The sequence below is a fragment of the Aotus nancymaae genome, unplaced genomic scaffold (assembly GCF_030222135.1).
Source record: "Aotus nancymaae isolate 86718 unplaced genomic scaffold, 86718_ANA_hifiasm-v0.15.2.pri h1tg000041l, whole genome shotgun sequence".
NCBI classification, from domain to species: Eukaryota; Metazoa; Chordata; class Mammalia; order Primates; family Aotidae; genus Aotus; species Aotus nancymaae.
This window is the reverse complement of record NW_026988455.1, coordinates 7,667,340-7,693,227: the sequence shown is the minus strand read 5'-3', so window position 1 is coordinate 7,693,227 and position 25,888 is coordinate 7,667,340. Positions and strand designations below refer to the sequence as shown.

Below are 25,888 nucleotides of genomic sequence, written 5' to 3'. Positions count from 1 at the left end.
CCTTGGGCAAGACCCAGTGCCACGCTGGCTTCAGGTCTGACCCAGAAGTGATGAAAAATTTACAACACTCAAGTCCCTGCAAATATCTGGAAAGCCTTCCCAAAAAGATGAGTACAAACAAACCTAGACTATGAAGATGATTAGAATAAATTCCTGACTCTTCAATGCCCAGACATCAATAAACATCTACACACATCAAAACCATCCAGGAAAACATGACCTCACCAAATGAACTAAATAAGGCCACCCGGGACCAGTCCTGGAGAGACGGAGATTTGTGACCTTTCAGAGAATTCAAAATAGCCGTTTTGCAGAAATTCAATGAAAATCGAGATAACACAGAGAAGGAATTCAGAATTCTATCAGATAAATTTAACAAAGAGATTGAAATAATTAAAAATAATCAAGCAGAAATTCTGGAGGTGAAAGATGCAATTGACATACTGAAGAATGCATCAGAGTCTCTTAGCAGCATAACTAATCATGCAGAAGAAAGAATTAGTGAACTTGAAGACAGACTATTTGAAAATAGAGGAGACAAAAGAAAAAAGAATAAAAAAGAATGAGCATTCCTGTAAGATCTAGAAAATAGCCTCAAAAACGCAGATTTACGAGTTATTGGCCCTAATGAGGAGGTAGAGAGATAGAGTTTATTCAAAGGAATAATAGCAGAGAACTTCCCAAAGCTGCAGAAAGATATCAATATTCAAGTACAGGAAGGTTATAGAACACTAAGCAGGTTAAACCCAAATAAGTCTACCTCAAGACATTTAATAGTCAAACTCCCAAAAGTTAAGAATAAAGGATCCTAAAAGCAGCAAAAGAAAAGAAACAAATAACATACAATTAAACTCCAATATGTCTGGCAGCAGACTTTTTAGTGGAAACCTAACGGGCCCGGAGAGAGTGACATGACATATTTAAAGTGCTGAGGAAAAACCTTTATCCTAGAGTAGTATATCCAGCAAAAATATCCTTCAAATATGAAGGAGAAATAAAGACTTTCCCAGACAAACAAAATCTGAGGATGTCATCAATACCAGACCTGTCCTACAAGAAATGCTAAAGGGAATTCTTCAATCTAAAAGAAAAGGACATTAATGAGCAATAAGAAACCATCTGAAGGTGCAGAACTCACTGGTAATATTAAGTACACAGAAAAACACAGAATATTATAACACTGTAATTGTGTGCAAACTATTCATATCTTGAGTAGAAAGACTAAATGATGAACTGATCAAAAATAATAACTGCAACTTTTCAAGACAGAGGCAATACAATACGATATAAATAGAAATAAGTTAAAAAGTGAGGGGAGAAAATTAGAGTTTTTATAAGTTTTCTCTTTGCTTGTTAGCTTATTTATGCAATCAATGTTAAGTTGTCATCAATTTAAAATAATGGATTAATGATAGTGTATTTGCAAGCCTCATGGTAACCTCAAATCAAAAACCTACATCAGAGACACAAAAAAATAAAAAGCAAGATATTAAAATTTACCACCAGAAAAAATTACTTTCACTAAAAGGAAGACAGGAAGGAAGGAAAGAGGGAAAAGACCACAAAACAACCAGAAATAAAAAAGCAAAGCGGCAGGAGTAAGCCCTTACTTATCAGTAGTAACATTGAATGTAAATGGACTAAATTCTCCAATCAAAAGACATAGAATGGATTTAAACAAACAAACAAACAAAAACCAACCAGACCCAATGATATGTTGCCTACAAGAAACGCATTTCACCTACAAAGGCACACATAGACTGAAAATAAAGGGATGAAAAACACAAAACAAGTCTATTTTTTTTTTTTAAAGACGGAGTCTCTCTCTGACACCAGGCTGTAGTGCAGTGGTGCAATCTCAGCTCACTGCAACCTCTTCCTCCCCATTCAAGTGATTCTTCGCCTCAGCCTCCCAAGTAGCTGGGGCTACAAGCACGCACCACCATGCCTGGATAATTTTTGTATTTTTTAGTAGAGACAGGGTTTCACCATGTTGGTCAGGATGGTCTCAATCTCTTGACCTCATGATCTACCCACCTCAACCTCCTACAAAAAAAGTGCTGGGATTACAGGCCTGAGCCACCGTGCCTGGCCCAAAACAAGTCTTAAAAATTTTTTTTAAATTGAAATCATATCAAGTATCTTTTTTGACCATAATGGAATACAATTAGAAAACAATAACAAGAAGAATTTTGGAAACTGTATCAACACATGGGAATTAAATAATATGCTTCTTAATGACCAGTGGGTCAATGAAGAAATTAAGAAGGAAATTGAAAAAGTTCTTGACACAAATGATGATTGGAATAGCACATACCAAAACCTATGAGATATATTGAAAGCTACTACAAAATTAGTAGTAGAAAAGAAATAATAAAGATCAGAGCAGAAATAAATAAAAGTGAAATGAAGAAATCAACACAAAAGATCAATGAAACACAAAGTTGTTTTTTTTGAAAAGATAAAATCAAGAAATCTTTGACCAGACCTACTAAGAGGAAAAAAGACCCAAATAAAATCAGAGATGAAAAAGGAGACATTACAACTGATACTGCAGAAATTCAAAGGATCATTAGTGGCTGCTGTGAGCAACTATATGATTTCCAATAGGTTGGAAATCCTAGAAGAAATGGATACGTTTCTAGACATATACAACCTACCAGGATTGAACCATGAAGAAATCCAAAACCTGCACACACCAATAACAAGAAGATCAAAGCTGTAATAAGTTTCCTGGCAAAGAAAAGCCTGAGGCCCTATGGTTTCACTGCTGAATTCTACCAAACATTTAAAAAGAAACTAACACCAGGCCTGGTGCTATGGCTCATGGCTATAATCCCAGCACTTTGGGAGGCTGAAGTGGGGAGATCACTTGAGCTCAGGAGTTCAAGACCAACCTGGGCATCATGAAGAAGTCCCATCTTTACTGAAAATACAAAAATTAGCTGGGCGTGGTGGTGCATGCCTGTAGTCCCAGTTAGTTGGGAGGCTGAGGTGGGAGGATCACCTGAGCCCTGGACGCATGTCAAGCTAAAAGCTTCTGCACAGCGAAGAAAACAATCAACAAAGTAAAGAGACAACCGGAGAAAATGTTTGCAAACTACTCATGTGACAAGGGATTAATAACCAGAATATATAAGGAGCTCAAACAAGTCCATAGGGAAAAAAATCTAATAATCTGATTCAAAAGTGGGCAAAATCAGCACCATAGGAAAGATTAAAAAATGGACAAAAGATCTGAATAGACATTTCTGAAAAGAAGACATACAAATGGCAAACAGTTACATGAAAAGGTACTCAGCACCATTGATCAGAGAAATGCAAATCAAAACTACAATGAGATATCATTTCACCCCAGTTAAAATGGCTTTTATCCAAAAGACAGTCAATAACATGCTGGTAAGAATGCTGAGAAAGGGGAACCCTTGTACACTGTTGGTGGGATTGTAAATTAATACAACCACTGTGGAGAACATTTGGAGGTTCCTCAAAAAACTAAAAATAGAACTAACAGATGATCCAGCAATCCCACTGCTAGATATATACCCTAAAGAAAGGAAACCAATATATTGGAGAAATATCTGCACTCGTGTGTTTATCACAGCACTGTTCACAATTACCAAGTATTGGAAGTCACCAAGGTGTCCATCAGCAGACAAATGGACAAAGAAATTGTGGTATATATACACAAAAAAGTACTATTCAGCCATAAAAAGAATGAGATCCTGCCATTGCAACAACACGGATGGAACTGAAAGTCATTATGTTAAGTAAAATAAGCCAAGTACAGAAAGACAAACTTTGCATGTTCTCACTTATTTATGGGAGCTAAAAATTAAAACAGTTGAACTCATGAGAGACAGAGTAGAAAAATGGTTGCCAGAACTTGGATAGAGCTAGAGACTATTATTCTAAGAGAAGTAACTCATGAATGGAAAACCAAACATTGTATGTTCTTCCTCATAAGTGGGAGCTAAGCTATGAAGATGGAAAGGCACAAGAATGATGCAGTGGACTTTGGGGACTCGGGGGAAAGGGTGGGAGGGAGGTGAGGTATAAAAGACTACAAATTGGGTTTAGTGTTTACTGCACAGGTGATGGGAGCACCAAAATCTCGCAAATCACCACTAAAGAACGTACTCATGTAACCAAATACCACTTGTTCACCAAAAGCCCACGGAAATAAAAACATTAAAAAGAAAAGATAAATGGTTTGCCAGAGACTGGGAAGGGTAGTAGGACCAGGGAAGGGATTGGGGATGGTGGGGAGGAGGACTGTTTAATGGGTACAAATATATAGTTAAACAAAGAAGATCTAGTGTTTGATAGCCAACAAGTTATTGTACATTTAAAAATAACTCAAAGGGTCGGGCATGGTGGCTCATGCCTGTAATCCCAGCACATTGGGAGGCCGAGGCAGGTGGATCACCTGAGGTCAGGAGTTCGAGACCAGCCTGACCAACATGGAGAAATCCCATCTCTACTAAAAATAAAAAAATTAGCCAGGTGTGGTGGTGCATGCCTGTAATCCCAGCTACTCAGGAGGCTGAGACAGAAGAATTGCTTGAACCTGGGAGGTGGAGGTTGCAGTGAGCAGAGATCGCGCCATTGCACTCCAGCCTGGGCAACAAGAGCAAAACTCTGTCTCAAAAAAAAAAACAAAAAAACCTAAAAGAGCATATAATTGGACTGTTTGTAACACAAAGGATAAATGTTTGCGATGATGGATACCCTATTTATCCTGATACGATTATTATGCATTGGATGCCTCTATCAAAATATCTCACATACCCCATAAATATATATACCTACTATGTACCCACAAAAATTAAAAAATTAAAAAAAAAAATCATGGCATGCTCTTGCCCACAAATCTGTGATGTGTCCTTGTTAGCCAGAAGATAAATGAACCCACTCTCAGCGTCGCATTCAGGCCTTTCTTGTACTGCCTTAGCCCTGCTTCTGGCCTCATCCACTGTTTCTCTCTCCAAAACCTAGTCCCAGGACATAAGATGACAGATACATATCCTGGCCTTTCTTCTCCTCTGTTTGTGCTATTCTCATCCCGGATGCTGCTGCTCTTCCTTTTTTTTGCTCATGGACTTCCTGCTAATCATTCAAGGTCCAACAGAGATCCCATTTCCTCCGGAACACCTTCACCATCCTTGCCACCTCGGAAAAGCATATCTAAGAACTAATCTGCCTCTCTGCTCCCGTTGTTCTTTGTACAGAATTTTTTATTTTTTTGAGATGGAATCTTTCTCTGTCTCCTAGGCTGGAGTGCAGTGGCACGATCTCGGCTCATTGCAACCTCCGCCTCCCAGGTTCAAACAATTCTCCCGCCCCAGCCTTCCGAGTAGCTGGGATTACAGGCAACCTCTGCCTCCTGTGTTCAAACAATTCTCCTGCCTCAGCCTTCTGAGTAGCTGGGATTACAGGCGCTCGTCACCACACCCTGCTAATGTTTGTATTTTTAGTAAAGACAGGGTTTCAGCATGTTGGCCAGGCTGGTCTCGAACTCCTGACCTCAGGTGATCTGCCTGCCTCAGCCTCCCAAAGTGCTGAGATTATAGGCACGAGCCATTGCGCCTGGCCCTGTGTACAAACTTCTGTGACATCAAACACAATGTGTCACATTCTGATACCTAGTGCCTGACACATGCTCAGTTACTCAATATTGAACAAATGAGTGAGTGGGTCAATGAATGAATGAGTGACTGTGTTAGTAAAAACTAAGCACACACAGATGCCCAAGGCCCTTTCATATCTTACCTGGAAAATACAGAAGAGGTTGCAGGTGGATTTCAATTTACTGATATGTACATGTGTTGAAGGTCTACTGTGTGCCAGGGGGTAGAGTGACAAACATCAGCGTGCTATGGTACCTGCCTTCCAGGGGCCTGTCATTTATTAGTACCTGGCCACGGTGAGACTCGATGGGGATGCCATCAGAAATAAAAGGTAACCAATTCTCACCAACAAACGCTCACTGCCAAGGAGCGAGCTCTGTCTCTGCAGCATGGAGATCATCCTCGTGTGTGTTGTACATTCACCACAGAAAGGCCCGCTGATGTGGGTAGGTGGAGGTGATATGCATAGATGATGTCGCCTATCTTGATGTAGATGGAAGGGACACTGGGGCTGACTGCTCTTCGGTACCTGGTAGCACCAGATACGCCTTCCACAGGATGGATCATCAGGAAACAGGGCTTATTATCACCCAGGTACCTCACCCCCCAGCATAATTCCAACACAAGGCCTTTAGGGGGCGTTTTTGTGTGGTTTTTTGTTTGTTTTGGATTTGGGAGTTTCTGGTCTGGTATGGGTCTGTCCTTCCCTGACCCCCGATCTGCACCCTGGCCTGATCCAACTTGAGAACTCAGGAACAGAAGGTGAAGTTCTCAGGCCTCATGATATTTTACGCCAAAAGAGCAAGTCATGAGAATTGATGAAAATTCTATGCAGGTCAGGAATCCAGAACTCTGGAGAGGAGGGAGTTGCTTTATATAAACAGTGTTAAGAGGGGTAAATCCTTGAGTAAGATACTCTAAAAAATCAAAATTCCTCTATGCCCTTAGTCATTCTGTGAACTGTCCTTTAATAATGTGCGATGAAGTCCGCTGGCCAAGGTGTCATGAGGATGATAATACTTCAAATGTGTGTGGAACTTTGTAGAACATGGTATGCTTACATATCTGTTTTCTCATTTGATCCTCACCGAAGTACAGGAACTTGTCACTTTTTTACATACAGGGGAATGGAGATTCAGCGAGGTTAAATAACTTGCCCAAGATTACACAGGTATTAAGTGACAGGGCTGAGACTTGAACTTAGCCAGCAAGGAAACACTAAACAAAGCTAGAGGTCACCGAGTTTATTTTACCAGATTCTAAACATCACAGATGTACTTCCTTAGGTTATGCCTTTTACACACAATTAATCCAAAGCCCTATCCTGTGCCATAAATTTATCCTTTACACAGATAGTTTCTCATCTGGTTACACTGATTTTTTTCTTTCTAATAATTGTTTTCTCTTTCTGGCTGGGCACTGTGGCTCAAAGCTGTAATTCCAGCATTTTGAGAGGCCAGGGGAGGAGGGCTGCTAGATCCCAGGAGTTTGAGACCAACCTGCGCAACAGAGTAAATCTCTACATTTTTTTTTTAATTAGCCAGGTGTGGTGGTGCATGCCCGTAGTCCCAGCTATTCAGGAGGCTGAGATGGGAGGATCACTTGAGACCAGGAAGTTGAGGCTGCAATGAGCTGTGATTGTTCCACTGAATTCCAACTTGGGTGATAGAGTAAGACTATGTCTCAAAAAAATAATAATTTTTTTCTCTTTCTAATAAGTTATCCCTCATACTTAAAAAATTAATTTGTATTTTATTAATTGCTATAGAATGGACATACATTTGGAAGTAGAACTTATGCCTGGAACTATTTCCATTCTGAAACCTGGCAGTATGGCGTGGAGGTGAGACTTGGTAGAAATGTAACTGGCAAGATCCGTTAGGATGAGACTGTAAAGGTTTCTATTGGCAGTCATGGCATAGAAGTCTTTTTCCCTTGAAACTTTTTATTGGGAAAAACTTTCAGAACATTTGAAGAAATTGGAAGAATACAGTAGATATCATTAAACCCTCTCCTTACATTCAACATTCAGACATATTTGCTTTACCATGTTAGCATTTCCATTTTGCAAGTGAGGGACCCAAGGCTCAAAGAGATGAGTAACTTGCCGAGGTCACACAGCTAGGATGGATAGAAGTGGAACTCAAACCCCTATCTACCTAAGGATGGAGCCCTCTTTAGCACTGGTTTTCTAAATCCTGGAACCCGACTGCTTTTGACTTCCTTGCCGGCTTGCTTCAAAGTCATGACTCTTGGAGCCCAACTCCTGGTAAGTTGGATTTAGTTGGTTTGGGAATTCCGATAGGCAATGAGCACAGATAGGGGACCCCTAAAGCACAGTGAGATGCTCAGAATGCCTGAATCCAGGCCCAGGCTCCTCACTGGTTAGATGGGGGCGACATCCATCCCAGCCTCACCCGTTGGTTTTGAGGGTCTGATAAAGAGAAGTGTGAGGAGAATCCATGGCAAATGCTAGTGTTGTGTGGCACAGACCATAAAGCCAGTGTGTTGCTTAGCCCAGGACTGAAAGCCAGTGGTCCTGGAATGGCCTTGAAAGTGAATTTTTATTTCTCTCCCTCTATCCCATCAGAGTATAGAGACAGAGCAGGTAGTAGTTTCTTTCCTGCTTTACCCAGAAGGCAACAGGAGGTCAGAGTCACGTCCTGCCCCAGAGGAGGAGGCGGTCATGGGTGAGTGGCCAGTGGCTGTGGTTTAACAAATCCAAGTGCAACTGAGTTGAGGCCCTTTCCTAAGCCACAGCTGTGCGTTTTCTGGGAAAAAGCATGGAGCTGGGCAGCAAACTGAGGAGGCACCAGAGCTAAGTGGAAAATGCCAAACCAGCAGGCGAGGGTGATCCCAGAAGGCACTCCCGCATCACCTAGAGGAAGGGAGGCTGTGTGGGAGAGTGGAAAGCACACAGGATTTGAGATCAGCCTGCACTTGAATCTCAGCTCCACAACCTACTAGCTGAGGCACTGTGGGCAAAGGATCTCTTGTGCCTTGGTCTCTTCATCTGTAAAACTGGGGTCATGACAGCACTTGTTTCACAGGGTGGGGACCAAATGAGACGTGTGTGACTGCTTTGTAAACTGTGAAATGCTACAGGTTTTGTTCTACATGGGCCTCCAGGCTGGGTGTATGGAGGACCACAGGAGGAGTGTGAGAAGCAGGCCCTGCCTTCAGCACGTATGCAGTCTAGTAGTGGTATGGTCTGGATCTGTGTCCCCACCCAAATCTCGTATTGAATTTTGATCCTCAGGGTTGGAGACGGGGCCTGGTGGGAGGTGAGTGGATTGTGGGGGCGGATTTTCCCCTTAGTGCCCCGGTGCTGTTCTTGTGATAGTGAGTTTTCACAAGATCAGGTTGTTTAAAAGTGTGAGGTCCCTTCGCCTTCTGCCATGATTGTAAGTTTCTTGAGGCCTCTCCGGAAGCAAAGCCGCTATGCTTCCTGTACAGCCTGTGGGACCATAAGTTAGTTAAACATTTTTTTTTTTTTTTTTTGAGATGGAGTCTCACTCCATCATGCAGGCTGGAGTGCAGTGGTGCAATCTCCATTCCCTGCAACCTCCACCTCTCAGGTTCAAGCGATTCCCCTACCTCAGCCTCCCAAATAGCTGGGATTATAGGTGTGTGCCATCACACCTGGCTAATTTTTTTGCATATTTTTATTGGAGACGGGGTTTTGCTATGTTGGCCAGGCTGGTCTCAAACTCCTGACCTCAGGTGATTCACCCACCTCAGCCTCCCAAAGTGCTGGGATTACAGGCATGAGCCACTGCGCCCGTCAGATATTTCATTATAGCAATTCGAGAATGGACTAATACAAGTCAGAAGGCAAGACTCACTCACAGAGCTCTTGGCAATGGTTGGTGCTATGGGTCAAGCTTGTTGAATGAATGGAGATGGGGGAAGGAAGGAGAGCTGGGCTGCATATCCACATGATGCTTCTGGAGGAGAGAAGACTTGGGTAGGGCCTGGAAATGGGGTTAGGAGTTCAATAGGCAGATGATAAAGCTTCTCATTCTGGGAGGGAGGGAAATCATTAAGGAAATAGTCACAGAGATGATGATTACACCTATAGGCCACTTTATATGCCTTGTTTGATCCTCCCAGTAACCCTCTTGAGGTAGGTTTTTTGATTGTTATTCCTAATTCATAGGTGAGAAACCTGAGAAACCTATGCTGAGAGAGGTTCAGTAACTTGCCCAGTGTCGGGCCGCTGGTACATGGCAGAACTGGGATCCGAACCCAGATTCCAAGGCATGCGCACTTAGCCATTTTCTATGTTCTCCAAAAGCAGGATGTGTGAGAGATGCATATGTGACTGCATTGGGCCATGTCTTTATTTGTCCAGCAAACAATAACTGGGCACCTGCTATAATGTGAGCCACTCTTGGGTGCTGGGGATGGAAATGAAAGGCAAGGCCCCTGTCCTCCCTCATGGGGCTTTAGTACAGTGGAGACAGGACATATAAGGAAGGAATTGTAGTACAGCTGGCTCTCTGCCAGAGGCGTGTGCAAGCTGGGAACAACGAGCTGTGTGTAGGAGGGGAGGGAGGTCTCAGAAGAAGTTCCAGTGTGTGTTGGAACTGGGAAGGGAGGGGGAGCAGGAACTTGTCAGGAAGCCTGTTCTAGCAGAGTGAACTTCAGGGTGGGATGGGGTGATGAAGAGGCAGTAGGGATGGAGCAGAGGGGAAGCTGGCAGTGGGTAGGAGGTGGGGCAGCAGGGCCTTGAATGCCACACGGAGGCAGGCATTGGGCATGGGCCAGCCTGGAGATTTGTGGGGAGGGGCTGCCTGTGGTCCCATCTACAGTGTGTGATGAGAGGGAGCCAAGCACCCTGGAAATCTGGCCACAGAGGCCTGGCATGGAGTGGCTTTCCTTTCTCAGGTTGCCCAGTGCTACCTGAATAATCTGGGGCTTGACACGGCCAGTGAAGATTGGTAGGCAGCTTCCTTGTCCCCACAGCATAGCCCTGGCTAGGCCTCTGCTTTGCTGAGCAGAGCAGCCTCACTCAGCAGCAGGCAGGCCACATGGGCATCTGGAAGGGGCACCGGGCTGGGAGTCTTTGCTCAGTGACCTTTGTAGTTTCTTGACGTCTCTGAGCTGCTCTGACATGAAGGGACTAAATGATCTCTGAGGTCCCTTGCAGCCGCAACATTGTGAATCTGGGGGTGAAATGGGGTGGGAGGAGGGAAAAAGAAGCTGAGTGGGGAGGAGGAGGTGGCTGTGTGAAAGGGCATGCTCTTCAGCTGAGTGCAGGTGATTCACTGTTCAATGGGGATTTGGTCCGAGCTCCCAGGGATGACTATTAATGCTGCATCCCAGAAAAGAATGAGCAAACATAGCTGCTGTTCTCTGAAATCTCACTGGGTGCTGCTCCTTACATAAACCATCTCTCTCAATCACAGAGCAACCCCATGCCCTCATTAGTAGGTATTGCCCCCATTTTATAGATGAGGCTCTCAGAGCTCCAGTGCCTTTATCCAATTTTCGTATTGTGAATAGCAGAGCTGGGATTTGAACCCAGACTTGCCTGACTCTAAGCCTTCATCTTTTGTACTTTACTACATAGCCCCTCAAGGGTGTCTTCATCCTGCTCAGGCTTCAGTGAATGCTGTGCTGGGCCCACGGGCCATGGGTCCCCCACCGGATGACCAACTTCTGGTCGGCACCACAGCAGGCACCTCTAGCCAGATCCACCAGGACATGAAGGAGCATGTTGGCCTCTCCCATGGGTACCTCCCTGGTGGGATGAGCTGGGTGAGTTTGTTTTGACAAGCAAGGGTATTTCTGCCGCCTGGTGGCAGGCAGGCCCTGGGCTGGGCAGTGGAGACACCTGTGGGAATGTGACCCCTCCCTCCCGCCATGCTTTTGAGGTGATGTCAGGTGTGTGGGTGAAGTATTTGGTTGAAGTAAATAAAGCTAAAGGAGAACGGCAGGAGTAGGGAGTATGGATAGGATCGGACTGCCCCAGAGGGCACTCTGGCTTGGACCCAGCAGCCTGTGGTTGCAGCAGCCTGTTCTTCCTTCCTGACCTGGGGCCAGGAGACCTGTGCCTTTACACATCCTGCCTTAGAGCCCAAAGCAGTGGGAATTTTCCCAACCAGCCTGGGAGGTTATGCCATCTTGAAACTGCAGAACCTAGAGCTTGAAGGGGCTTTGGATGCCATCCACTGCCTGACCTAGAGTTGGCGGGCTGAGGTCGGGAGAAAGGAAGTGGCCTGCTTAAGCTCACACGGCCTTGGGTGTTGGAGCTGGATCGGCAGTTTTCCAGTCCGCAGGCCTGCGCTCTTTTTCACCACCCTGCTCTGTTGGGGGAAGGAGGAAGCAGAGAAGTTTAGACCAAATCCTTGGGGAACTGCTACTTTGCTGCCCTTAGCTTCCTTTTGGACCCTCCCTTAGTCCTGTTCCCTCCCGCTCCATCCCCATCACAGCCCTATGGGAGGAGTGCACTCTGGAGCCCCTAGTGGTGGTGCGAGGTCTCCGTGGGGCGGAAAAGGAGGAGCTTCTGGCCCTGGATTATTTCAATTCATGCCCTGAAATATTAATGGAAAATGCAGGATGCAAGACGCCACAGGGGAGGCTAGGAACCTTAAAACCAATTTGAATTTTCTGGGAGAAAAGTCTGCCACCTAGGAAAGTGGCATCACCTGTGAGAGACAACCTACAGCTTAGAACTGCCAGCAGGCCAGCGTCATCAACACTGAGGTGTTAGGGCACAGGGTCGGGGGAAACTCAGTGAAAAGTTAGGGAGTTAGCTGGGTGTCAGGGTGGGTCACATCTGTAATGCTAACTACTCAGGAGGCTGAGCAGGGAGGATCGCTTGAGCCCAGGAGTTTAAATCCAATCTGGGCAACATCTCATCTCTTTAAAAAAAAAGAAAAAGATTCTCTCTCTCTCTCTCTCTTAAGTAAGGGAGTAAGAGGAGGTAGGGTTGAGGGGGAAGATGCTCAGAAAATGAAGAGGACTAGGACAGGCATTCCAAGCAAGAAGAACAGCCAGAGCTGTTGAGGAGCATCTGAAGGATGGAGTTGAGATGTCGTTCTGGACATCTGCCGGGAGAGCAGGTACAGGCAAGGGATGGGTGGTGAGGCTGGAAAGAGCCTGGGGCGGTCAGTGCCTTGACTACCTCAAATATTAGGTGGGGCATTTGGGTTTCTCTGCTGGTCAGAGGGACCACTGAAGATATTTAACCAGACTCAGTGATGTGTTGGGGAGAAGGGGATTGGACTGCCAGGGAAGCCCCACCCTGCTGCTTCCCACTGATATGACATTACAAGCTGTTGCACCATGGGCAAATCATTTCGCCCTGTGAGCCTCCGTTTTCTCATCTGTGAAATGGAGTTGATAACAGCACCTATCACTCAGGGTGGCTGCAAGGATCACCTAGAGCACAAGCATCAAATTTGGCTTAGTAAATATGCTGTAAATGTTAGTCCCTGCGCTCTGTCCTGGCTGTCATCAGGCCAGTGTGGAGCTTGGGACAGCAAGAAGGAAACCTGTCTGAAAGCAGGAGGAGCTTCAGATTTGAGGGCCCAAATCCCCTGGCCAGCCTAGAGTCACCTCAATGGCCTGGGAAGGAAGCAGACACATCTTTGGATGGCAGGGAGCCATGGCCTCTGTTTACTCCCGATCAGGGCAGGTCTGAGTCTGGAGGTATATCTGGTCCAAATGGCCCAATAAGTGAGTAGTGAAGGTGGGGTCGAGAACGCAGGTCCTAACCACCCAACAGAGTGTTCCTGCTGCCCCACGGCCACCTTCCAGCCTGAAACCCCCTACATCTCTTTATCCAGACACAGCTTGGGTGTTTACCCTACCAGGACCTCCGTTTTCTCATCTGAAATGAGGACTTCCTGCTCAGGAGCTCCTGAGGCCAGGGATGAAGTCTGGGGCTACTCACTTGCATGGAAGTATCACCAGAAGAAAAGGCACCCTGGGGTGGGACGCAGGTGCTAGAGGAGGAAAACAGCTGTGTCTGACCCAGGCACAAGGTTGCTCCAGGCTGCTAGGCCCACGAGGCATTGCTGCTTCTCTGTGGGAGATATATATATATATATAAATTATTATTTTTTTGAGACAGTGTCTCTCTCTGTCACCGAGGCTGGAGTACAGTGGCACAATCTTGGCTCACTGCACTCTCCGCTTCCCGAGTTCAAGCAATTCTCCTGCCTCAGCCTCCCGAGTAGCTGTGACTACAGATGTGTGCCACCATGCCCAGCTAATTTTTGTATTTTTTTTTTTTTTAGCAGAGTTGGGGTTTCACTATGTTGGCCAGGCTGGTCTCGAACTCCTGACCTCAAGTGATCCACCTACTTTGGCTTCCCAAAGTTCTGGGATTACAGGCATGAACCACTGCACCCGACCCCCCTGGGCTAGATTAATAAGACCCCTGAGAAGCAAGGAAGGGGAATCATTTAGTCTAGTGGTTAGGGGCACAGGCTTTGAGGTCTGAGAGATAAAGGTTAAAATTCCTAATGAGGGATAATACAAACTAATGTTATAGTCTTGGTTTCTTTTCTCTTCTCTTTTCTTTTCGACAGGGTCTCACTCTGTTGGCTAGGCTGGAGTGTAGTGGCACAACCATAGCTTATTGCAACCTGAATCTACTGGGCTCAGGTGATCCTCCCACCTCAGCCTCCTGAGTAGCTGGGACTACACCACACTGGGATAGTTTTTTTTGTTTTTGTTTTTTTTGAGATGGAGTCTTGCTCTGTCGCCAGGCTGGAGTGCAGTGGCGCGATCTTGGCTCACTGCAACCTCTGCCTCCCAGGTTCAAGCGATTCTCCTGCCTTCACCTCCTGAGACTACAGGTGCATGCAACCATGCCCAGCTAATTTTTTGTATTTTCAGTAGAGACGGGGTTTCACCATGGTGACCAGGATAGTCTTGATCTCTTGACCTTGTGATCCACCCAAGTTAGCCTCCCAAAGTGCTAGGATTACAGGCTTGAGCCACTTTGCCCAGCCATGCTGGGGTAATTTTTAAAATTTTTTTTGTAGAGACAGGTTTTTGCCATGTTGTCCTAGCTGGTCTTGAACTCCTGGGCTTAAGCAATCCTCCTGCCTCTGCCTCCAAAAGTTCTGGGATGTCTCAGGGCATGAGCCGCCACACCTGGCCAGTCTTGGTTTCTTTCTTTTTTTTTTTTTGTAAAAGAGGAATAATAACAGCCACCGTATGAGGTAGTTGAGAGTTCAATGAAGTATAAAGTATGTCACATGTTTGCTTAGCACTGCGTCCTGTATATCGATTGCAGGGGCTTAATCAGTGGCACCTCTCTTCACTCAGGGCCCATTTATTGAGCACCTGCTGGATATCAGGCTCTATCCCAATCTCTGGGGAGATGACAGGAACAAAACCCTTGGGCAACCCATAGAGGGAGACAGATAAGTAAGCAGACAAGCTCGTCAGAGTAAGAAGCACTGCATTCGGGTATTACGGGGTACTTTGGAAAGTGGGGAGGTGGTAGGGAGAGAGCAGGGAAGACCTTCTGGATGAAGTGCTTCCTTTACTGAAATGTGGATAGGAACTAGCCAGGTTTGGAGCAGGGGCAGTGCAGGGAGTGTTCCAAGCAGGCGAGAAGTCATCTGCTGTGTGTTAGGTTCTTGTGGTGGGGCTGAGGACAGATGGGACTCAGGTGGGGAAACATGGCCTTGCCCTGAGGTTCTTTTTTTTGTTTTATATTTTTGTTTTTTTGTTGTTATTGTTGTTTTTGAGACAGTCTCACTCTGTGGCCCAGGCTGGAGTGCAGTGGTATGATCTCAGCTCACTGCAGCCTCTGCCTCCTGGTTTCAAGTGAGTCTCCCATCTCAGCCTCCTGAGTAGCTGGGATTACAGGTGTGTGCCACCATGCCCGGCTAATTTTTGTATTTTTAATAGAGATGGGGCTTCACCATGTTGGCCAGGCTGGTCTCGAACTTCTGACCTCAGTTGATCCCCCTGCCTCAACCTCCCAAAGTGCTGGGATTACACTCATAAGCCACTGTGCCTGGCCTGCCCTGAGGTTCTTATAGGCCAGAGGAGAAACCATCTCTCCTGGACTGTGTTCCACAGAGGTGAGCAGATGTGAGAAAGGAGACATCTCGTCTGTCAGGATTGCCTTGGAAATTTCATCGTCAGTTCTTCCCCTTCACCATCTCATCCCTGCTGCCCCATAGTCCTGGGGATCACCAGGTCTGGTGTTTCCACCTCTGCCCACTGTGGCTCCCACCCCTATTCAGCGTGGTGTGTGTGGTGGTGTCCTGGGCCTCAGCTATGGTGGTCAGGAGGGCTGGGGCCACGGCCCTTCAGCACTGGAGAGATGTCTCAGGGTTTTTTCCCTGGAAGAGAGGAGAAGTTCTTAAGAAGAGGGTGCAACTGCCTGCCCTGGAGATAGTGGGCAGAAGGGAGGGTGCAGCTCACTGCATGGGGTGCCAGGACACTTGGGGTCCATGGGCAGCCCCCAGTGGGCTGGTCAGGGGTGCTAGAGTGGAGTCACCTTCCTGGATTTTATCCAAGTCATGAGCTGACCTCTCCCACCCTCATGCTCCTTTCTGTATAGCCTAAGGATTTGCTCTCCCTTGGGGAAAGACTGGACATATTTTCAAGACAGTGTTGAGAGCAATCTCCAGAGGGGAAGAAGAATAAATAAGCAAAAAAAAAAAAAAAAAAAGCAAAAGGAAATGTGTTATTTTTTTTCAAAAAAAGGAAAAAAAGTGGGGGAAGGCCTCAGCCAGCTCCCTTGAGTGGAAGTTTCCAGTTGGAAGGTCACAGAGACCATAGGCAGCCAGGGGCACCTGGGGGAAGGCATCCGTCCAGATTCAGTATCAATTCAGCTGACAGGGTCACCCTCAGCACGCCAGCTGCTGTGCTCCGCACTGCAGGGGCAAAGATGCAAAGATCTGAATCCTCCCTCCAGCTGAGGACAGCTCTGGTTGGGGAGCTATGGCAAAAACAGCAAAGGACTGCGAGACAAGAGAAAGCATGCCAAATGTCATAACAGAAAGGTTCAAATAAGCCTGATGGGGCCTGGAGGGGGGTGGGGCTCACTCCTGGGGGTGTGGAGGGTGCTCAGGGTTGCTGAGGAAGGTCTTCAAGAACACAGTGGGTTGAGTTAGACTTTGAAGCCCAGCTAGGATTTCGATGGTCAGAGACTTAACAGAAGGCTTTCTGGGTAGAGCAGATGGCATGAGCAAAGGTGCAAGGTATGGAAACTCTTCAGTGCTTTGAGAAACAGGGATGTTTAATTTTCTTAAATATTTATTTAATAGCTTAATGAAGATATAATTCACATACTACGCAGTTTACTCCCTAATGTGTACCATTTACAAAGTAAATCACCACCACCACCATCATTTATAGAAAATAGAAAAGAAACCATGTACTCCCCATCTCTCCACTCCCCTAGTCCTGGGCGACGACTAATCTACTTTCTGTCTTGTGGATTTGCCTATGCTGGGTATTTTGTATAAATGGAATATTTTTTGTATAAATTGAATATCTGTATAAATGGAATATTTTTTGTCTTTTGTGACTGGTTCTTTCCCTTAGCATAATGTTTTCAAGGTTCATTGCTGCTGTAGCAGGTATCAGCACTTCATTCCTTTTTATTTTTATTTATTTTATTTTTATTATTTTTTTGAGACAGAGACTCACTCTGTTACCCAGGCTGGAGTGTAGTGGTTGCAATCTCGGCTCACTGCAACCTCCACCTTCCGGGTTTAAGTGATTCTCCTGCCTCAGCCTCCTGAGTAGCTGGGACTACAGGCGCACATCACCACATCTGGCTAATTTTTGTATTTGTAGTAGAGACGGGGTTTTTGCCATGTTCTTTACCCACCTCAGCCTCCCGAAGTGCTGGGATTACAGGCGTGAGCCATCGTGCCTGGCAGTACTTTATTCCTTTTTACTTGTTTCTTTGACTTCATTCCTTTTTATGGCCAAGCAGCATTCATATGTGGATTCAGATATGATATGGGTGTTCACATCTTGTTTATCCATTCGTTCATTGTTTCCCCTTTAGTGCTATTGTGAATATGCTGCTGTGAACATTTGTATACAGATTTTGTGTGGATGTGCGTTTTCAGGACATTTCCTTTAGCATGGAGCAAAGGAAAGTTGTGTGGAGTGAGAGAACATGTGTGAAGCAGAGGGGCTTGTAGTCTGAGTGGTTGGGTAGGAGTGAGAAGGGAGAGGTCAGGTTCCCACCGCAGCCTCACTGGGAGTCCAGGGTGTGCAAGGGCCAGGCCCATGGGTGTGTGAGGGGCTGTCCCCAACCCCTCACCCACCTACATTGTTGTGTCAGACCTGGCAGCTGCTTGCTGAGCTGGAAATAGCCTGAGCAGCTGGTATTTTCCCTGGAAATCGGGTGCATTTTTTCCCGTGTCCTGCTGAGGACCAAAATTAGTTAAACACCTAGAGAAACGTGGGCCACACGATTAGTCCAGAGGAGGGGAATGTTGTCAACAGGAAGTTGTCTGGCCAGGGGAAAGAGGTGGTCAGGAAGACCAAGGTCAGTGAGCCAAGTATAAACAGAGGCTAACCTGGGATGTCCCCGCCCTTTTCACACTCACACAGCAGCGCTGGGTTTGTTTACAGGAAATGCTGCAAGTATCTCATTGACCCCATTTGACAGATGTGAAAACAGAGGCATGGTGTTAAAGGGATCTGCCACTCAGAGACAGAAGAGAGATGAAGGCTGGAGTCTTCGGTTCTGCTGTGAGCAGAAGGTTTAGTAAAACCCAGGCTGTGCCCTCAATGCTTTGCCTGTCTTTGAGTTCACAGAGAAGACTGAGGACACTAAAACAAGGAAGAGTTTATGCTGTTTCAGTCTCCTAAAAAGAACACCAAGTCCCACCCCAAACCCCAAAGCCAAAACATAAACTAGGCTTTAATTACCGTCTCTTCTTTTCTTTCCTTCCTTGTTTTTTTTTTTTTCCTTTTTGTTGTCCAGCCAGAAAACATTATGTTGTTAGACAAGAATATTCCCATTCCACACATCAAGCTGATTGACTTTGGTCTGGCTCACGAAATAGAAGATGGAGTTGAATTTAAGAACATTTTTGGGACGCCAGAATTTGTGGGTGAGTTTTAGGCTTGTGTCTCTCTCAGCTAAGAATCTGGCATCAAAGGTAGAGATCCCGAGAAGAAACTTGTGTCTGGGGCCATGGCCTCTGGGCAGAGATGATGCCTTGGGACATCCCTAGAAACCTAATGGGTGGGGGAGGAAATGCCTTGTTGGGCCTGTGGGTGAGGGCCCAGGTGTAGGCTTTGAGTGCTCAGTAGGGTAAGGGCTGAGTGGGGGCCCTGTGGCTCTCAGTGGGGCTACAGCCTATGCTGTTAAAGCCTTGCAGCGCTGGCCCCACCTCCTGCTCTTAGAGGAGTTTATTCTTGTGAAGATTTAAAAATACCTCTCCCTCTTGAATTCCCATAAACTCAACCTTCTCTGAGCTAGCTTTTGATTTCCTGAAAAAGAGAAAGGAAATCATCTGCCAAATACCAAATCCACCCACTCGCCTCTCCTCTATGCCTGGCTTTATTCATGTATGGGGGTGCCCAGCTCCCGTGGGGCCCTGGCTGCTTTCTCTTCCCTCTGTTTCTCTCACCCTTGGCCCAGGCCCCTGCCCATTCTGTACCCCAGAAGCCTCCTTATAGGGCTTGGGCCAGAGGTTGGGGTCATGAAGAAGCAGCCTGTAGGGAGGGAAGGAATGAGCGCTGAGAACCACCATCTGCTTATTCTGCTTCAGGAGTTGGAATGGTCTTGGAGATAGAGGGTGGGCGTGATGTCCTCAACATCTGGATGCTAAAACTTCTGACCACAGTCAAATCAAAAAGAGAGACAGAATGTATCAGACCAGCCACCTGATGGATTTTCAGGCTCTGATTTTCAGGCTCTGCAGCCACTATAGAATGCTGCTCAGAGACCCCACAGACCCCAGGGCAGGGAGCCCTTGCTGTGTGCCAGGCACTATATCTCATGCTCTACAGACATTGTCTTAATTATCCTCAAATGGCTTCCTGAAGCAGGGTTCATTATTTTCTCCAACAAGTGCCTTGTTCAAGGCAACACAAGGCCATGGAGCTGAGATGCAAATACAGAACCGGCCAACAGCAAAGCCTGTGCTCTTCCCATTATGCCAGGTTGTCTCTCTAAGAAAGCCATACAGTGACAGAGACAGAAATATGAAAGAGAGGATGAGCGAAAGAGGGTAGAAAGAGGAAGCCTATCATAGGTCTCTTCGGCATTCTAAAAGGAGGAAATAGAGACCGAACAAAAAGGAGAAGCACTATTTGAAGAGAATGGCTGAGAGTTTTCAGAACTGCATCCGTGCATCCACAGACACAGAAAGGACAGAAATCTTACCTGGACACATTAGAGTGAAACTGAAGGATACCAAGACAAAGCAGTCAGAGAAAAGACAAATACCTACAAAGGAACAATAATAAGACCAACAACATATTTCTCAAAACAACAATGGGAGCCAGTATCCAGTGGAATATTATCTTCAAAGAGCTGAGGAAAAATAAAAAATAAACCCATAATTGTGTGCCCAGAAAAAATATATCTCAAGAATGAGGCCGGACATGGTGGCTCATGCCTGTAATCCCAGCACTTTGGGAGGCTGAGGCGGGTGGATCACTTGAGGTCAGGAGTTCGAGACCAGCCTGGCCAACATGGTGAAACCCTGTCTCTACTAAATAAACAAAAATTAGCCAAGCGTGGTGGTGCATACAGGTAATCCCAACTACTTGGGAAGCTGAGGCGGGAGGATCATTTGAACCTGGGAGGCAGAGGTTGTCGTGAGCCGAGATCATGCCATTGCACTCTAGCCTGCATGACAGAGTGAGACCCAGTCTCAAAGAAAAAGGCAAAAAGATTTAAGAAAAACAAAAAAGAACAATTAAGAAAAAAAAACCCAAAACATTGATATAGAGTTTACCACCAATAGACCATCATTAACAGACCTTCTAAAAGATGTACTTCTGAATTAAAGAAATGAACTCTGAAGGGAGGCCTCAAAGCAAGGAGTAATAGAAGCAAAGAAACCAGTAAATATTAAGCAAATAATATAAACATTTTTCTGCCTAAAATTGTGATGATGGCTGGGTGGAGTGGCTTATGCCTGTAATCGCAGTATTTTGGGAGGCCAAGATGGGTGGATCACTTGAGACTAGGAGTTCGAGACCAGCCTGGCCAACATGGTGTAACCCAATCTCTACTAAAAATACAAAAAATTAACCAGGCATGGCAGTGCATGCCTGTAGTCCCAGCTTATGGAGGCTGAGGCAGAAGAATCACTTGAACCTGAAAGGCGGAGGTTGCAATGAGCTGAGATCGCGCCATTGCACTCCAGCCTGGGCAACAAAGAGCAAAACTCCATCTCAAAAAAAATTAATAAATAAAAAATAATTTCAGCCGGGCGTGGTGGCTCATGCCTGTAATCCCAGCATTTTGGGAGGCTGAGGCCAGAGGCTTGAGCCTAGGAATTTGAGACCAACTCGGGCAATGTCGTGAGACCTCATTTCTACAAAAAAAATTTTTTTTAATTAGCTGGTGTAGTGACATATGCCTGTGGTCCCAGCTACTTGGGAGGCTGAGGTGGAAGGATCGCTTGAGCCCAGGGGGTTGAGTCAGCAGTGAGCTGTGATTGTGCCACTGCACTCCAGCCTGAGTGACTAAGCAAGACCCTGACTCAAAAAAAAAAAAAAAAAAAATTCAGTCTGTCCTGAACTGCTACTTTAGTAAGATTAAAAAAATAATAAATTATTAGGCCACATACTGTGGCTCACGCCTGTAATCCCAGCGCTTTGGGAGGCTGAGGTGGGTGGATCACCTGAGATCAGGAGTTTGAGACCGGCCAACATGGTGAAACTCTCTCTCTACTAAAAATGCAAAATTAGCTGGTCTTGGTGACACACACCTGTAATCCCAGCTACTTGGGAGGCTGAGGCAGAAGAATCATTTGAACCCAGGAGGTAGATCCTGCAGTAAGCCAAGATCACGCCATTGCACTCCATCCTGGGCAAAAAGAGTGAAACTCTGTCTCAAAAAAATAAAAACAAAAACAAATAAATTATTAGAAAAATGACCAGTTTGGATGGCACAGCAATGTCACCTTGCTATGAGTCTCTAAATGCATAGTCCAAATTTCTGCGCCTATCTTGTTGAACCAGTGACAATGTATGAACTGTCTGCAGACCAAACTTTGAATATCACTGACCTAAAGAAAGTCTTTCATGTGTATAGTAGGAAACACATGCAAAAAAAAAGTTCATAGCAATTGTTTCTATATATATATATGTGTATATATATATATATATATATATATATATTTTTTTTTTTTTTTTTTTGAGAAGAAATCTCACTCTATCACCCAGGCTGGAGTGCAGTGGTGCCATCTCGGCTCACTGCAACCTCTGCCTCCTGGGTTCAAGTGATTCTTCTGCCTCAGCCTCCCTCCAGAGTAGCTAGGACTACAGGCACGCACCACCATACCCGACTAATTTTTGTATTTTTAGTAGAGATGGGGTTTCTCCATGTTGGTCAGGCTGGTCTCAAACTCCTGACCTCAGATGAGCCACCCACCTTGGTTGCCCAAAGTGCTGGGATTACAGGCATGAGCCACCATGCCCAGAAGTTCCAATAATTTTAAAACATGGAAACCATTTACACGAACTCTAAGAGGAGAATGACTAAAAAATGATACACATTCACACAATGGATTACTATATAGCAGTGAAAATATAAAAGGCATAGATGAACATTCAGTGAACACTAGAAGCAAAAATGTTGAGTGAAAAAATAAAGGGGCTATAAATCACATGCAGTATGACAGCATTTTTTTTTTTTAAGACAGAGTCTTGCTTTTGTTACCCAGGTTGGGGTGCAATGGCACGATCTCAGCTCACTGCCACCTCTGTCTCCAGGGTTCAAGCGATTCTCCTGCCTCAGCCTCCCAAGTAGCTGCGATTACAGGTGCCTGCCACCTCTGGCTAATTTTTGTATTTTTTAATAGAGACAGTGTTTCACCATGTTGGACAGGCTGGTCTCGAACTCCTGACCAGATCCGCCTCCCTCACCCTCCCAAAGTGCTGGGATTACAGGCCTGAGCCACCATGCCCGATCTTAAGACAGCACTTTTATAAAGCTAAAACATCAGCAAAACCAGGAGAGTAGTCCCTGTGTCTTGAAGTAGAGGGAGGCAAGAGGACAGGAGGGCAGACCATAGGCTGTGGATGCAACAGTTTTGATATTGTTTTAGATAAACTCACAGTTTCCCACTCTCTACCTTTTCTATTTGCAGTTGTACAGGCTCAGTCCTTCCTCCTTCTCAAGCTACTGCCCTCTCTTTTGCCTCCATGATCGCCAAGCTTTTAAAAAGTATCATCTACAGTCTTACTTCCACTTCTTTGTACTTTCTTTTTTTGATTTATTTATTTATTTATTTAGACAGGGGCTCACTCTGTCACCAGGCTGGAGGCCAGGCGTTATGGCTCGTACCTGTAATCCCAGCACTTTGGGAGGCCAAGAAGGGCAGATCACCTGAGGTCGGGAGTTCGAGACCAGCCTGACCAAGATGGAGAAACCCGTCTCTACTAATACAAAATTAGCTGGGTGTGGTGGCACATGCCTGTAATCCCAGCTACTCAGGAGGTTGAGGCAGCAGAATCACTTGAACCCAGGAGGCAGATCTTGCAGTAAGCCAAGATCGCGCCATTGCACTCCAGCCTGGGCAGAAAGAGTGAAACTCAGTCTTAAAAAAATAAAAATAAAAACAAATAAATTATTAGAAAAATGACCACAGTTGGGATGTCACAGCAACATCACATTGCTATAAGAGCCTCTATAATGCATAGTCCAAATTTCTATGCCTAACTTGTTGGACAATCTTGGCTCACTGCAACCTCTACTTCCCAGGTTCAAGCGATTCTCCTGCCTCAGCCTCCCAAGTAGCTGGGATTATAGGCACCCACCACCATGCCCAGCCAATTTTTTTTTGTATTCTTAGTAGAGACGGGGTTTTGCCATGTTGGCCAGGCTGGTCTTGAACTCTTGGCCTCAAGTCATCAGCCCACCTCAGCCTCCCAAAGTGCTGGGATTACAGGTGTGAGCCATTGTGCCCAGCCTGTACCTTCTTGACATTCTGGGCACTGAGGTGGCTGTGAAATTCAACACTCACTTTCCAGGGATTATCTGCTTGACTTCTGGGGAGGATTTGGTCCTCTTCTCTCCTCGGCAGAGCCTTCTCTCCTAGACTCTGCACCCTCTCCTGGTCATCACATTGTTGGCTCAGCTGCTACTCCTTCCTGTACATGGATGGCTCCAAACGTGATGGCTCTGGCCCTGGAACCTGTCCCTGGACATCTTCCCCTGGCTGCCCCTTACGCTCATTGTCCCAGGGGACCCCAAGGATGTCCTCCTCCTCATCAGGTGGGAGGTACCCTCTTTCAGGCCAGACTCAGAGGAAAGTGGAGTCCCTCTCTGCCTTCTTCTTCACCATTTTCCAGCACTGACATGACTGGTCTTTACCAGAGAGCCCTGAAGCAGGCCTCATAGCCTAGGCCCCATTTCTCCTTCTGTACCTTCATCTCCCTGCCCTTCTCTTCCTTTCTCAGTTATTCTGTGTACTTTTCCTCTTCCTCTCTCTCAAGGCCTGTTCGTAAAAGGTTTCTACCAGGATAACAGACAACAATTTTCTTAATCCTTTTGGGCTGCTTTAATGAAATACCTTAAAGTGAGTCATTTATAAACAACAGAAGTTCATTGTTCACAGTTCTGGAGGATGGGAAGTCCAAGGTCAAGGTGCCAGCAGATTTGGAATCTGATGAGAGTTTACCCTGTTTCATAGATGGCGCCTTCTTGCTAAGTCATCAAATGACCAAAGGGGCAAACAAGCCCTTTCAGGCCTCTTTTTCTTTCTTTCTTTCTCTCTCTCTCTCTCTTTTTCAAATGGGGGTCTCACTCTGTAGCCCAGGCTGGAGTGTAGTGGTGCAATTGTGGCTCACTGCAGCCTCAACCTCCCAGGCTCAAGCAATCCTCCTACCTCAGCCTCTTTCTGAGTACCTTAGACTACAGGCATGTGCCACCATGCCCAGCTAATTTTTAAAATTTTTTTGTGGAGATGGGGTCTCCCTGTGTTGCCCAGGCTGGTCTCCAACTCCTGGGCTCCAGCAATCCTCCCGCCTCAGCCTCCCAAAGTGCTGGGATTACAGGTGTGAGCCACCACACCCAGCCCTTGGGCCTCTTTATGAGGGTACAGTCCGGCTTGTGAGGTTTCCATTCTTATGACCTAGTCACCTCCTAAAGACTCTACCTCTTCATACTATTACATTGGGGATTCGCTGTCAACACATGAATTTTGGGGAAACACAAACATTTGGGCCATGGCAACGCCTTTCCTAAGAATTCTTAGATGCAGAGCACGTTTATCTGCTGCTCTACTCTTCCTGGGGATTCAGGATAGAGACATTTAGTACCAAATTCCCTAAAATTCCCTACAACTATCTCTCCTCTCATGTTCACACTCCTGTTGACTCTTTAATATGACCTCTTTCAGCTCCAGAAATTGTGAACTACGAGCCCCTGGGTCTGGAGGCTGACATGTGGTAAGTTGGACAGGCCACCCAGGTGACCTAGGGATCCTTCCAAGGGCAGAAGGCCTCAGATCCTGCTCCAGGTGACATCCCCTTAACCATGAAAGCCCCTTACTCCACACTCACTGTTCAGAGCCTCTGGCGGCTCCCCCAGTGTGTTAGACCTGTGGCAAGGGCAGCTGGAGGGTCACTAGGCCTGGACCTGAGGCCAGTTAGCACCTGACCAGGTTAGAGCTGCAGTGGAGGAGCAAGAAGAGAGGCAAAGTGGAGGTGCAGGCTCACCCCTGGGCCTGCCCCAGCCAGGTTAAAAATAATAGTAACAGTAACTCGCTCAGTCGGCCAACCAAGTGGTTACTGAAATTTCACGCATCGGGGCACTGTGCTAGGCCTGCGGATACTGCAGGGATTAGTTCTCTGCACAGATGCGACTCATGTCATTTGGATGCTGCTCTACAGTTGGCTGAGCACCTTTGTTACCTGGTTTTCTAAAATCCTGTTAACATTCCTGTGAGGTGGTTATCATTATCCTTATAAAGAGAAAGGGCTCAGAGGTGGTAAGGGACTTACCCAAATCACACAGCCTGCAAGTGCAGGATTCTGACCTTGAACTTGGGTCCTCAGACTCAGGGTTCAGAGCTCAATGACTCCAAACACATCCCAGGCTGCTGCTGAAGGGCGGGATGGAG

At 46.0% G+C, this 25,888-nt stretch overlaps 1 protein-coding gene across 8 annotated transcripts in view; it reads left to right on the top strand.

Moving 5' to 3' along the window:
- The window catches only part of DAPK2 (death associated protein kinase 2), a 136,347-nt gene that overhangs the window by 89,403 nt on the left and 21,056 nt on the right, over positions 1 to 25,888 (top strand). For 7 of the 8 annotated variants that reach the window (XM_012443012.3, XM_064361406.1, XM_064361408.1 and 4 more), the window contains 2 exons: positions 18,562 to 18,691; positions 25,166 to 25,214. In XM_012443012.3, the coding sequence (XP_012298435.1) occupies positions 18,562 to 18,691; positions 25,166 to 25,214 (179 nt within the window). The remainder of the gene's footprint in view (positions 1 to 18,561; positions 18,692 to 25,165; positions 25,215 to 25,888) is intronic. The other variant, XM_064361409.1, reaches the window with a different exon arrangement.